The 15,282-nt window shown below is 47.0% G+C and overlaps 1 protein-coding gene across 1 annotated transcript in view; it reads right to left on the bottom strand.

Moving 5' to 3' along the window:
• The window catches only part of MYLK2 (myosin light chain kinase 2), a 37,757-nt gene that overhangs the window by 8,180 nt on the left and 14,295 nt on the right, over positions 1-15,282 (bottom strand). Inside the window, exons 5-11 of the mRNA XM_073681547.1 lie at positions 14,682-14,787; positions 14,158-14,251; positions 13,811-13,920; positions 12,812-12,953; positions 2,087-2,157; positions 1,845-1,973; positions 628-780 (exon numbers count right to left, since the gene is read on the bottom strand). Of these exons, the coding sequence (XP_073537648.1) occupies positions 628-780; positions 1,845-1,973; positions 2,087-2,157; positions 12,812-12,953; positions 13,811-13,920; positions 14,158-14,251; positions 14,682-14,787 (805 nt within the window). The remainder of the gene's footprint in view (positions 1-627; positions 781-1,844; positions 1,974-2,086; positions 2,158-12,811; positions 12,954-13,810; positions 13,921-14,157; positions 14,252-14,681; positions 14,788-15,282) is intronic.

Below are 15,282 nucleotides of genomic sequence, written 5' to 3'. Positions count from 1 at the left end.
AATTTTTGGGAATTGGTTTGTACTTGAACATCACGACTTTAACACTCACACCTGTATATTATACAGCATACTGTAATAATACCGCCCTCATGATTACATACATATTACACTCATAGTGTACTAGATCCTGTCTTCCATCCAACTCTATTTGTACAAGAGACGTTTGTCTTCCAGTGCGGTCACATAGTGACAGTTATCTGAATAATGTGGATGTCAGTACTCATCCGAGGTGCCGTCAAGGGATGGTGGCGGCGGAATTGAAGAGATTGAATGCCCAGACATTGCCGGGTCACACAACAGGAGGTCTACACTAAATGAAACTATATTTCGGAAACCTTCTGAAGAGAGCTGGTACCGTGCCCATTATTGTCACAGGCATCCCAACTGTATTTATAGCATTATTATGGGTGTAGGGTGATAAATGTACATTGATGAAATCTCACTATCCAAATAGAAACATTATTTTAAGCATGTTTACATATCCTATATAGCATGATGTTATTATCCACAGCACTAGGCGACCTCATGTGTGCTAATGTGGAGGGAATACGTATTGCACTTATCCCCAAAGCTTCAAGATATAGTGTGCAGTTAGTACAGGAGTCATGTGGAGATCGGGGTTCTGACCTTATGTCTCTCACCAGTAGGTTGGATATAAAGTTTTTGGCTTCTTCTGATACCAGCTCAAAAGGTTCTTCATCAAAGTCTGCGTCTCCCAACAATATATTGTTCATCGTCTCAGTGTCATTAGCACCCAGAAATGGTGACAACCCACTTACCCTGCAAAAGAACAAAAATTACTACTAACAAAGAGGTATAGAATAGACCAATTAACTACAAGAACACAGGGATATGTATTACTACAATAACTATAATACTGCCCCTATGTACAAGTATATAACTACTATAATACTGCCCCCTATGTACAAGAATATAACTACTATAATACTGCCTCCTATGTACCAGAATATAACTACTATAATACTGTTCACTATGTATAAGAATATAACTACTATAATACTGCCCCCTATGTACAAGAATATTACTACTATAATACTGCCCCCTATGTACAAGAATATAACTACTATAATACTGCCTCCTATGTACCAGAATATAACTACTATAATACTGTTCACTATGTATAAGAATATAACTACTATAATACTGCCTCCTATGTACAAGAATATAACTACTATAATACTGCCTCCTATGTACAAGAATATAACTACTATAATACTGTTCACTATGTATAAGAATATAACTGCTATAATACTGCCTCCTATGTAAAATAATATAACTACTATGCTGCTCCTATGTACAAGAATATAACTACTATAATACTGCCCCAATGTACAAGAATATAACTACTATAATACTGCCCCTATGTACAAGAATATAACTACTATAATATTGTCTCCTATGTACAAGAATATAACTACTATAATACTGCCCCCTATGTACAAGAATATAACTACTATAATACTGCTCCTATGTACAAGACTATAGCTACTATAATACTGCCCCTATGTACAAGAATATAACTACTATAATACTGCCCCCTATACACAAGAATATAACTAGTATAATACTGCCCCTATGTACAAGAATATAACTACTATAATACTGCCCCCTATACACAAGAATATAACTACTATAATACTGCCCCTATGTACAAGAATATAACTACTATAATATTGTCTCCTATGTACAAGAATATAACTACTATAATACTGCCCCCTATGTACAAGAATATAGCTACAATAATTCTATCCTCTAAAAACATCTAACACAATATCTACCCTTACATGTACAGTATATAGACATGTCACACCGTATAATATTACATCATGTATGTGATGACACCAACACTCCACATGTCTGTCTGGAAAGAAACATGATCATAGTTGATGACCTCTGGTGACAGAAATTCAGGGGTCCCAAAAGAAACTTTCAACTTATTCTGTGGTTTATACCTATGGGAATAAGGAAGGGGATTGGGAGTTAGGGGGGTCAGAACATTTAGATGCCATTTATTACACAGATGACTTTATATTGTGCTATGATACACTAAAGCCACAGAACTCACCTTCGGGCAAGGCCAAAGTCTATGATTTTCACCATGTGGCTGATCGGGGACACACAGACTATGTTTTCTGGCTGGAATAATTAAAAAAAGAGATTGAGGCAGTATTAGTATATGTGTCACCCATTCCTTATATTTCTATGCATCCATTCCTCGCTCTCATTGCTTTTAGTGTCAGTCTACAATGCTCTCCTTGCATTGTATTCATGACTAAGAACAGGGCAGCAATGGCGAGACCTATAGCATCATTCAATGCTGGGTGTTTGTATTAAAAGGTACCTGTTAGTACATGTCAAAATAAATTAACATTAGTTACAAACTGAACAACCTCTACAAAGGGAACCTGTCAATACATTTGTATACATGGAGGTAGCAGTAATAGTATGTAGGCGCTTGTCCCCCAATAAAAATGACACCTTTTTTTGTAAAATCCGATGTTCCAGTCATAAGAAATACAGAGTAGAAGCTGTATGCAAATAAGGCTAGAAGTGCATTGTGGGTGTGTCCGTGCACATGGAAGAAGTAGTGCCCACAAAGCACTATACAGCTTCAACACTAGATTTCTCATGACGGCACATCAGATCTCTACAAAAAAGGTATCATTTTTATTGGGGGACAAGCACCTTTACAGCCATCCCACTACTTCTATATGTAAAAACGTACTGATAGATTTCCTTTAAATAGATTGGCCACCCCTGGGAACATTTTTATCATTATAAAAATTTTGCACCGTTCTGCTTTTACAGGATCTTTAGTTTGCTGCATTTTCATCTTTGATGTGTTCTGTGGTCAAAAATTGTGCAAGAAGAGATAGGAAAAAATAAAGATAAAAATAATTAAAAACTCTTCCACTGGGCCATCAGAATGAGCTCGCTGACAGACTCTCAGTAAACTCATTTTGCAGCCAGTAATAGACAGTGCAACCTAATGGCAATAGAAAGCAAACACTGCAAAATTTTGCATAAAATCCAAATATAAAAATTATTATTAGCCTAAAATCCATGCATTTTTTGCAAGAAAAAAATTTCCCTCGAAGGTGGACAACCCCTTTAAGCCATTCAATGATATTTCGGCAAGGAGCTTCATACTGTTTGTCCTACCGTCCTGCAGATACCAGTTATGTATGACAGCCGCATCTATACTGAGCTAGGATGTGGGGAATTATTAGTACGGCTCATGGTGGGCAGAAATCTCCCTAACCTAATATTACACAGGTGCTACTGTCACTCCTTACATAGGACTGCTGTGTGGACTTGGGAGGACGTTGATAACAAGAGCTTTCCAAGGACTGTTTGTGCAATAAACAGATCTCCCCCAGCAAATCCCATCCTGGACCTTGGTTACAGGGAAAGAACTTACTGTGAGTTTTTTCGCAAAGGTCACAGGTCATATCTGGAGTAAGCAAACGGATGGAGCACTCCACCTAATCCCTAGGATTGTGATCCTGGGCATCTCATAGGTTCCTATTAATATGCCCAGACTCCTTCACCCTCAGCGACGCTACATAAACAGGCCTGGGACCATATATCAATGAGAATCTGACAGGGGCAGGAATCTGAGCTGCAGCTTACTGAATGTTTGGATCCTAAGGGATCTCAAAATGGCAAAATTCTGCACAGTGTGGGGTACATGGGCCTATAATGGGAGAGTGTGTGGGTCATCGGGGCTACAGGATGATGTGGGGGGATTATTCAGATCATGTGCACTCCGTGGTACGTGCAGGACAGACATCCAAGGGGAAATAGGTTTTGCATTGGTCGGATCTACAGTAGACGTAAAAACACTCCAATCACATTCAAAGCTGCAAGTAGGATTCTGTTGGTCTCTTGTTATAGTTTGTAGGGCCAAATATCTCACTGCTGTTACCTGCTAGGTGCAGAGTTGTAGTCACATGCAAGCTTTGGAGACTAAGGTGGTCCTCAATCAGTAGCGCACTGCTAAAAGCAACAGACCATGCGGCTGCTATGGGGTCCGTGAGTTGGGGAGGTCTTGTGCCGGCACCAGGACTCCTCACCCGGTGTCACTCTTTGCACAGTATTTGCATCTTGGATAAATATACAGTTGAACAGAATCAGAGAACAGGGAGCCGTCACTCCCTATTGCTCCCTTGGCATCTGATCTCTGAGTCTCAGTGCAGCGAGCGCGATGACATCACTACAATGCGTCTGCTGTGCGGAGCTTCACACCACATGCTACAGATATCAGACCAGCGAGGGAACGAGAGAGCGTAGTGGTTTTATTTTTTTGTATTTTATCAATGATTATGGGGTGTCATTCTGTGTGTGGGATGTGTCGGCCATCATAAAGTGTTAGGAGATTTGGAGTCCATCAACTGTATATGGGGGAACTGTGGGGGGCAATAATACTGTGTGGGGGACTTTAGAAGTGATCATAGTTTATGGATGGCTGTTGGGACCATCATGCTGTGTGTGGGGGCATTATTCTGTGTGTAGAGGACTGTGGGGACCATCATGCTGTGTGTGGGGGACTGTGGGGACCATCATGCTGTGTATGGGGGAATTATACTGTGTGTAGGGGACTGTGGGGGGCAATAATACTGTGTGGGGGACTTTAGAAGTGATCATAGTTTATGGATGGCTGTTGGGACCATCATGCTGTGTGTGGGGGCATTATTCTGTGTGTGGAGGACTGTGGGGACCATCATGCTGTGTGTGGGGGACTGTGGGGACCATCATGCTGTGTGTGGGGGAATTATACTGTGTGTGGGGGACTGTGGGGACCATCATACTGTGTGTGGGGGCCTGTGAGGACCATCATTCTGTATGTGGGGGCATTACACTATGTGTGGGGTACTGTGAGGACCATCATACTGTATGTGGGGGCATTATACTGTGTGGGGGGGGGACTGTGGGGATCATCATACTGTGTGGGAGGCTGTAGATATGTTCACACTTTATGGAGTAATTATATCTGTCACTTTACATGTGGTTGTCCTGAAGAAGGAGCCAGTTAGACTTTGAAACGTGTTGACATGAAATCACTTACACATTTCTCAGTCCTTAAATTCAGTTTTATGTTATTCCAGCAGCGCAGAATAGTTCCACCCTCTTTGGTATTACTTGAAATTGTTCATGGTTACTTCAGCTTGTACCTACATACTACTAATGGTTGTGTCATACACAACCCTACCAGGTGAGCATTCCATATGTTTACCCACTCTGTACAATTAGGATAAGACCCTATTGCGCTTCACGTGTTTTTTACAGTGTCATGGAGGGCTGTTGGGGCCGTCATAATGTGTGTGATGGAACTATAGGCGCATTATACTGTGTGGGGGGGCTGTAGGACCATTATACTTTGTTGGAGTCAGTGGGGGCATCATAATGTGTGGAGGAACTGTGGGGACACTTTACTTTGCTGTGGGTATTGTAGGGGCATCATACTGTGCATGTGGAGGGTATTGTGGAGGAATTCGCTATGGACGTATCATACTGTGCTTGGGGGACACTTTTGTTTGCATCATACTTTATGGGGGCCATGAGAGGGGTATTTTCAGCAGCAGATGGAAGGAAGGGAGACACAGTCACTACTAGTGGGTAGGCGGAGCCCACATAGGATAGAACACCTCAGATTAAAAAAGAGTGTTGTCCGGCCCCTCCAGCTTGGGCTCCTCCTACTCCAGCTCTCCAGTCTAAAATTTGAGGTCACAGAGGATGGTCGCTGCTGGAAGCAGCTCCTCAGAAAATTTTTTTATTTTTATCGGACAGAGACTTGGACCCCCGTGGTCTTGAGGTCTCAGGGGTCTCAGCGCTGCTGGACCCCCACCCCTCCCTTGGCGGATCTGCATTACCCTTTGAGAGAGGTCCCTGCAGAACCCTGCCGGCCCCGGGGGATGAGGGATGCTTCCCTGGCGGGGACGCAAACCGCGCATCTGGGGTCACTGCGTTCTCCGCCCTGGGGGGAAGCTTGGGCACAGCGCCACAAATCCCTGGGGGTCCCTGTGGCGCTCAGCTGGGTGAGTACTCAGCATGTTAATGTGTTTTGAGTGCTTCAGCGGCTGCTGCTACATGTATTCAGGTGGTGACTTGTGGTTTTTTGTCCGCAGGTGGATGCCTGCAGGACATGGAAGCGGGGCAGGAGCGGAGAGCGGAGGAGTCGCGCGCGCTTTTTTTGAAGCCGGCGGGGGGCGTGGCTTCGCGCCTTCCCGGTCTTTCGCGGGCAGGAAGCGCTCTGAGCGCGCGTTTTCTCCTGCCCCTCCTCTTCCGGCTTCTCTCTCCTCACAGCGCGGCGGCCATTACTGAACGGCTTCCATCGGGCTCCTCACTCTCCTCTCCTCCCGACAGACCGAAGGAACACTGCACCGCGGCCAGCTGGGTGAGTCGCTTCTGCCTGTCAGGGCAGAAGCTTAACCCCTCACCCCCTCAGCGCAGGGCACCTTTCTGAGGCACAATAAGGTGGCAGACTGTGCTGTCCTGCAGCTATTACCTCATATAGAGGTTCCTTTTTTTTTGTCTGGGGCTCGCACATCCTTTTCATTTCACAGAGGTTGTGGGGAGTCTGCGACATTAACCCCTTATTAGGCGGTTATCCCTTAATTGGGGGTCAGCTGGGGTAGCTCTCTATTTAAGAACTTTAACCCTTCAGCTTTCTTTTAAGAAACCACACTGTCCTACTTGCTGACAGGTTTAATCTGCCATATACTGTGTGAGGGCATGTCAGATCCCAGGTCCGCTACAGGATCAGTCTCGCGTGTCTGACACGCAGGAGTCCTCGACGGCGTCAAGCACAGCGGTCGGGGGTTTCGGTGATGGGGCAGTGGTCAAAATGGAGGCCCTCACTCGTTCTATTGATGGCCTGTCTGACCTTCTAGGTTATTGGGTGTCAGCTAGATCCTCTCATGGCAGGAAGCGCCACAGGCCGGTACTGCCCTCCCCGCGCAGCGACTCGGAGATCTCTGTTATGGAGGGTTCCCCTTCAAGCTCAGATGGGGAGATGTCCGATTCGGATAAGGAGGATCGGCAGGGGCACTCTGCCTCTTTTTTGGGCCGTGCAGAGGCTTTTATTGGAGCCATGAGGGAGGCGTTACAGTTTCCGGAGGAGGTAACTAGACGTCCTGGTAAGTCGGCCCGGATGTTTCAGGAGTCGCATAGGTCGCGCTTGGCATTACCATCTCTGGATGAGCTTAATGAGGCAGTGGAGAAGGAACGCCTGTGTCCAGATAAACGTTTTCAGGGGACACGGTTTTTTGACACTGTATCCGTGTTCCACGGAGTTGATTGATAATTGGATTCCTTCTCCTGAAGTGTCCCTTTATCCCAGCTTAGCAAATCCTCATTACTGCCTGTTAAAAGGAAGGCGAGTCCGCAGGATCCGCTGGACAGAATGGCGGCGAAATCCATCTACGAGGCCGCGGGTCATGGATTCAGAGCGGTGCTAGGATCCATGTGTGCTTGTAAAGCTTCTCTAAGCTGGTTGGACCGTCTACGGACGGCGTGGCAGGATGGATCCCCGCTATCCGAGGTGGATGGGTTTTTCAAGTTGTTGGAGGATGCGGCCCGATATGGCAGTGATGCAGGTTTGGATACCGCGTCACTACTGTCCAGGGCGCAATCCTCGGCGGTCACAGTCAGAAGAGCACTGTGGCTCAGACAGTGGACCGGGGACGCGGTTTCCAAGCAAGGTTTGCTATCTTTAGCTTACAAGGGTGGTCAGTTATTTGGATCTGACCTCACGGAGCTGATTGTCAAGGCAAAGGCAAAAGAAGCGGCCTTACCACAGCGAAGAACTGTGGCTTCTGCGTCGGGCAGGCCTAGTGCCGGTAGTAGTCGGCGGCCCCTTTCGGTCCAGGGGACGGTCCGGTCAGCCCTCTTGGGGATCGGGTCGTCCCTCTTTTTCAGGAAAAAAGGCTTCTCAGAAATCCCGCACTCCCTGAAAACAGAGCTTCCGTCAAGACAAGCGGGAAGCTGACAAAAAGCCCGCTAAGGCGGACTGACGCCAGGTTTTCACTGGAGGGCTCTTGAGTGGGGGGTCGCCTGCTCCTATTCGAATCGACTTGGGCGTCCCGCGTTTCGGACGCCTGGGTGACGCGGGTTGTGTCAGCAGGCTACTTCATAGAGTTTCTTTCTCGACCCCCGGACAGGTTTTGCCGATCTCGCATTCCGTCAGAGCCCGAGCTAGTTGCCGCTCTACGGCAGGAGGTCGTTTCCCTTCTGCTGAAGGGTGTGGTGGTACCGGTTCCGCCGGAGGACCGGGGAAGAGGGTTTTATTCAAACCTCTTTGTGGTCCCCAAAAAGGAGGACAAATTTCGCCCCATTCTGGATCTCAAAAGATTGAATCGGCATGTCCGCACCCGGAAATTCCGCATGGAGTCGCTTCGCTCGGTTGTGGCGGCCCTGTCACAGAACGACTTTTTGGTGTCAATCGACATTCGCGACGCTTATTTGCATGTTCCCGTCGGAAGGGCCCACCAACGCTTCCTTCGTTTTGCCATAGGTCAGGACCATTTCCAGTTTGTGGCCCTACCATTCGGGTTGGCCTCGGCGCCCAGAGTTTTTACAAAAATTCTGCCACCTCTCATGGCGATCCTTCGAAGACAGGGGGTTACGTTTCTTCCCTACCTGGACGACCTTTTGATTGTGGCGTCCTCAAAGGAGGAGGCGGTGACGGCTCGCAATCTATTCCTTCAGCTCCTGGAGGACTTCGGGTGGCTGGTCAATTGGAAGAAGTCGTCTCTGGAACCGTCGCAGTCAATCCTGTTTTTGGGGATGCATTTCGACACGGTACGAGCAGTGGTGTCCCTGCCTCCAGACAAGCAAGCAAGTCTTCTTCGACATGTACAGGTTATGAAGTCTTCGACAGCAATGTCCCTTCGAAGGTGTATGCGCCTTTTGGGTTTGATGGTGGCGTCAATGGAGGCACTTCCGTTTGCCCAATTTCATTCCAGGACTCTCCAAATGCTCATTCTGAACCGTTGGGATCGATCACAGGCTTCGCTGGATCGCAGTGTCATCATCTCCCACAGGGTGCGAGAGTCTCTAGAATGGTGGTTACGTCCGGAAGCGTTATCCCTGGGGAAGTCCTTTCTCCTTCCGAGGTGGTCGGTCATAACCACCGATGCCAGCCTGTCAGGCTGGGGGGGTGTCTGGAACGATCTCTGGATTCAGGGAGTATGGTCGTCGGAAGAGTCTGTCCTGCCGATCAACATCCTGGAATTGAGGGCGATTTTCCTTTGCCTCCAACACTGGACGGTCCCTTTAAACGGTCTGCCAGTCCGAGTGCAGACAGACAACGCGACGGCGGTCGCGTATATCAACCATCAAGGTGGAACGAGGAGCTCCAGGCTCATGATGGAAGTGTCTCGGATCCTGGTATGGGCCGAGGCCAAGGTGCCAGCCATCTCTGCGATTCACATTCCGGGAGTTCAGAATATCACGGCGGACTTCCTCAGTCGCGAGAAGGTGGATCCCGGAGAATGGAGTCTTCACCCAGAAATTTTTGCACAGCTGTGCTCCCGTTGGGGAACTCCTCAAGTGGATTTGATGGCATCAAGGTTCAACACCAAGTTACCGACGTTCATGTCCAGGTACAAGGACCCGAAGGCTGTGGCGGTGGATGCTCTGGTGGCTCCGTGGGACCAATTCGAGCTAATCTATGTGTTCCCGCCGATATCCTTACTTCCTCTGGTGTTGCGTCGGATCAGACTGGAAAGAGTCCCGGCTATGTTAGTAGCCCCAGACTGGCCAAGGAGGACGTGGTTCTCGACGCTGGTGTCGCTTCTGGCTGCGCCTCCACTTCCTCTCCCGGACCTGTTAACCCAAGGGCCCGTTCGTCATCCGGACCTGAAATCTCTGCGTTTGACGGCGTGGCTCTTGAGACCGAAATCTTGACTCGTCAAGGTTTTTCAGCCGAAGTCATTGCCACTCTGCGAGCTGCCAGGGGTCCTGCCACTACTAGGATCTATCACAAGACTTGGGAGGCCTTCTTTTCAAGGTGTTCGGGTTCTTCAAGGAACCCGAGGATTTTTTCCATTCCCAATTTGTTGGCCTTTTTGCAGTATGGCCTGGACAAGGGTTTGGCAGTTAGCACTCTGAGGGGTCAGGTTTCTGCTTTGTCCTTGCTGTTTCGGAAGGCTATCGCCTCGCGTAGGGACGTTCGTTCCTTTTTTCGCGGGGTAACCCGTCAGTTTCCGCCGCGGAAGGCGCTTGTGTCCCCTTGGCGGCTCAATCTGGTCTTGGAGGCTCTTCAACATGGGCCTTTTGAGCCTATGGACTCCGTTAGCCTTTCTTTGCTTTCTTGGAAGGTTGCCTTTTTAGTGGCAGTCACCTCTTTGAGAAGGGTTTCTGAACTGGCGGCTCTTTCTTGCTCGCCTCCTTTTCTGCAGTTTCTCCCGGATCGCGTGGTGCTTCGCACACGGGGCGACTTTCTACCTAAGGTGGTGTCACAATTTCATGTTAACCAGGATATTGTGTTGCCCTCGCTCTGTCCGGAACCGAGGAATGCGAAGGAACGGGCCTTGCACTCATTGGATTTAGTGCGGGCTTTGAAGTTCTATTTGTCTATTACTCAAGGTTTTCGGAAATCGGACTCTCTGTTTGTGATTCCAGCAGGTCGTCGGCGTGGTCAACGAGCTTCCAAGGACACTATAGCTCGATGGATTCGGTCGGCCATTTTAGAGGCTTACCGACTCAAGGGCGAATCTTGTCCAATTAAGATTCGAGCTCACTCCACGAGAGCTGTGGGTTCGTCGTGGGCTTTTCATCAAGGGGCCTCGGTAGCTCAACTCTGCCGGGCGGCTACCTGGCGCTCCGTCCACACTTTTACAAAGTTTTATAAGGTGGACGTCAGTGCTTCCGCTGATGCAGCCTTAGGACGTAGGGTCCTGCAGGCGGCTGTAGTTTAAGTCATCGTTAACTTGTATTTAGCGCTAGTTGCGCTTTTTTCTAGGTTGTTGGGATTCTGCCTCTGTTGTTTTTTTCCCACCCTTAATTTTTGGACTGCTTTGGGACGTCCCACTAGTAATGACTGTGTCTCCCTTCCTTCCATCTGCTGCTGAAAGACGGATTTTGGTAAGACCTTACCTGTAAAATCCTTTTCAGCGAGGGAAGGAAGGGAGACACAGCTCCCTCCCATGGCAGAAGTGTGTTGTTGTGTTTTCAGATGCAGCGTGACCCTTCTCTGATAGCGATTATCTGGGCTGAGGTCGGCGCGCTAAGGCTCTGTTCCAGCATTGCCAGCTCATCGCAGTGGTCAGGTCCAGTGAGTAGTACCTGGGACTGTGTGGTTTTTCTGTTATATGCATAACCTGTCTCTTGTTTTTTCTCTGAAGTTCTTCAGAAGGGGTTATGTTGCTCCGCTGGTGATATTTGCTCTTCCTTAGCTTGTGTACGGACTGGAGAGCTGGAGTAGGAGGAGCCCAAGCTGGAGGGGCCGGACAACACTCTTTTTTAATCTGAGGTGTTCTATCCTATGTGGGCTCCGCCTACCCACTAGTAGTGACTGTGTCTCCCTTCCTTCCCTCGCTGAAAAGGATTTTACAGGTAAGGTCTTACCAAAATCCGTCTTTTGTGGGTGAGAACACTAAGGGGCTTAAATAGGGACAAAATTACTTTGTAAGTACAATATTTGTCGCTCTCACTGTCTTTAAGGCCGGTTTTACACGTCCGCATATCTCCGGTACCGGAAAAACTGGTACCGGAGATATCCGTGTCCCGTGTATCCGAGTGTGTCACACGTGTGGCAACCGTGTGCTGCATCGGGATCACACGGACCAGTGCCTGGGAATCAGCGCTACAAGTAGCGCTGTTCCCAAGCACCGGGTGCTGAACACTGCCCTCATCATGGTTCCCTGCCAGCGCTGTGATCAGCACCAGCAGGGACTATGATGAGGCTAGTGGTAGTCTTCTCCCGGTGTCCACCTGTGTAAAAATAAGAATAAAATAATAAGATCCATATATTCACCTCTCCTAGGTGTCCCCCCGCTGTATTCATGCGACCGCTGACGCCGAGGAGCCGGGGAGAATGACCCACTCCTAAGCTGCAGCTCAGGAGGGGTGTCCTGTCACTCACTGAGTGCAGCTCCGGAGCCGCTCATTCTCCCTGGCTCCTCGGCAGCAGCGGTCACATGGATCAAAGCGGGGGACACCTAGGAGGGGTGAGTATAGGGATTTTATTATTTTATTCTTATTTTTACAGGTGGACACCGGGAGAAGAATACCACTACCCTCAAAATAGTCCCTGCTGGTACTGATCGCAGCGCCAGCAGGGAACCATGATGAGGGCAGTATTCAGCACCGGTGCTTGGGAACAGCGCTAACTGTAGCGCTGATTCCCAGGCGCTGGTACGTGTCACACAAATGACACACAGATATCATCCGTGTGGTACGTTTTGCGGACCGTATATCCGCAAAAAAACTGACTTGTCTCCGTGTAGAGCACACTGACACAAGGTCCGTGAAAGCACACTGACATGTGCACACACCCATTCATTTGAATGGGTTTGCGTGTGTCAGTGTCTCTGGTACATGTGGAAACTGTCACCACTCGTACCAGAGATACTGACGTGTGAAAGAGCCTTAAAAGTTAGGATGACCGCACCTATTTTTTTTTGGAACGGAGGTGGGGGTAGGGAATTAGGACTTCTTATATGGGGCCCTATGATTTTTATGTATGTCTCTGGCCTCAATACTAAAGATGTGATAGTTGTTGGGTTTCTGTTACAGATTTTTAGCATCAGGGCCCAGGATCCCAATGTCGCGACACATGATATACCTTCAAATCCAGGTGAAGCACGTACATCTGGTGCATATAGAAGATCCCTTCACAGATCTGGCGCACAAACACCATGGCGTCCACCTCCATCAGCTGGTAGCTGTCATCAATAATCCTCTCAAAGAGCTCCCCTCCCCCCACGCTGCACAGCATGGGTGTAATGTGGAGTGATACCAGAGAGAAATAGAATGAATGAATCAGACATAAGAATCAGGAAATGACATAGAAGATGCAGCAGTTTGTTGCATCTTCATAGGATAGGTGATCACATTGATCTGTGGAGGTCCGACTGCTGGGACCCACACTGACCACTGCTCCATTCATTCCCTATGGGGTTTCAAAAAACTACATTCAGCCTCACAAAGAATAAATGGATGGAGAACAGGTGTCCATCCTTTCTCGCCATTTGTAACAGGGAGTAAAGTTAGTTGATCTGATTGGTGCCATCAGTGGAAGGGACACCCACCAATCAGTATTTGGCCCTTTCCCAAATCACTACCAGCCTCCATTTCTGCTAGGATTCATAGCCTCTATGACAAATATGTCATTGCTTCCATAGGCATCTATAAGTAATGGGAAGAGAAGTTAGCTACTTCCATCTACTGATGGCTTCACATGGCTGATGTATTATATTCTATAAGCAAAAAATCATGAGGGGGTGACTTTGCTCCCATAATTGAGACCCAGGATGAAGTGAGAAGTGTTAGATCCTTTGTGTGACTGGGTGACAGATAAAGCAGCCTCATGAGAGCTAGCATGGCTGACACTGGTGTCAGATAGCTACTTCCTGGAGGTGGGAAAATTCTGGAGCACATACTACTGCGCATAATGGATCAGGAGCACATTTTGGCAGGGATTACCTTTTTTCAAACATTTTACTTGAGATTTAAAATGGGATACATTACACAAAGATAAGAAAACTATTCATGGTTATTGATCCGGGATCCCCCTTTAATAAGGTTATATTTGCAAATTGCATTTTGTTGTCTAATAACTTACTATTCCAAGAGCAGGAAAACCTCGGTTGGGTTCTCCACTGCATCAAACATCTGGATGAGGTTGGGATGATTCAACTGGTTCATGACATTCACCTCATTCAGCGCCATTTCCTACAAGACATAGGCAATAAATCCTAATATAAGAATGTACAAAAAGTGATGGAACTAGAGCAGAAGGCTATAGAAATCAGTGATGGAGGGTAATCTGAGACAGGAGATCTATGTGACGGGTTGTATCATGGCAGAGTAGTGAAGTATGCTACTGCTGGTGGCTGACAACAGGGAGCAATTGTACATTGAGAGGAGATAGGCTTCAGGCTTATAATGAAGGCTAAAGCCTCTTATTACCCGATCTTTCTCACTCTGAACTTTCAACACTTTGGACACGAGTTGGAGGCCGCTGGACTTCTCTGTGCACACGTGAACTTCTCCAAACTTACCCCTGCGCAAAAGTGAAGGTTCAACTTAGTCCAGATTTTAATGGCATCAAAAACGTGACCATGTTCCTTTAATTATACGTCATGTTAATCATACATATATCCCATAGATTAACCCACCAAAAAATATAAAGGACAGTGCGACGCCCTTTGGCATCTTGGCAGCATGCCATCTAGTAGAAGGGTACAAGGCAATGCATTATGTGGCGTAATAGGATTCAACTTCCTCCATGCCATGTTACTATGTCGCCTTAGCTGTACAGTGAGAATATAAAAAATGTTTATTATTTTACCATCAGACAACTTCTGAACGATAATAAAATCTAAATGGAATTTCCCTTAATTTCGCCGCCAGTAAAACCATCTTTTTGTAACTTTTGGATAGGGTTTGCTTTTAGTTTTTCCCACACTGTGTACCTGCATAAACTATCTCACCCTCCAAGAATCTCATCCATGTTCAGATCATATAGGTCAGTGACATTTCCAGTTCGGAGAGTTACTGAGCGGTGGGGGAAGGGAGCTGGAGGCGGAGGGCAGTCATCTGTCAAAAGTAAAGATTAAAAATATATATTTTATTTATTTATTTTACTGATTTATACAGCGCCATTAATTCTACTGTACTTTAAACAAATTCCTTTAAAGATGCTCTGGATTTTGTGTTAAAGGGGGTGTCTGTTTGTCACCACATATTTTTGTTACAAGGGTCCCTTGACAATAAGCTAATCACAAGGTGCTCTGATGCTAGGGTTTCCAAGTGATCAGCTGTTATCTGTAGTGAAATTTTTAACAAGTGCTAAATTTTTCTGCAGTGCCCCCGCAGGAGAAATTAAGTATTACACAGTTCGCATGAAATCAATCATCTGTCCTTCAAAAAACTGCTCAATTAACCCAGCCTTTGCTTACTCCTTTAAAGAGGACCTTTCATCAAATTTTTAATGTTGAACTGGACACATGATGTAATAGTGGCTGCAGAGCGGAATAAAACTTTTTTTTTTAGAATTTTGCCTCACTGTTGCGGAGATATTAGCAACCAAAG

The sequence above is a fragment of the Phyllobates terribilis genome, unplaced genomic scaffold (genome assembly GCF_046119375.1).
Source record: "Phyllobates terribilis strain yellow unplaced genomic scaffold, ASM4611937v1 Scaffold_5__5_contigs__length_657084704, whole genome shotgun sequence".
NCBI classification, from domain to species: Eukaryota; Metazoa; Chordata; class Amphibia; order Anura; family Dendrobatidae; genus Phyllobates; species Phyllobates terribilis.
This window is presented reverse-complemented; position numbering and strand designations above follow the sequence as displayed.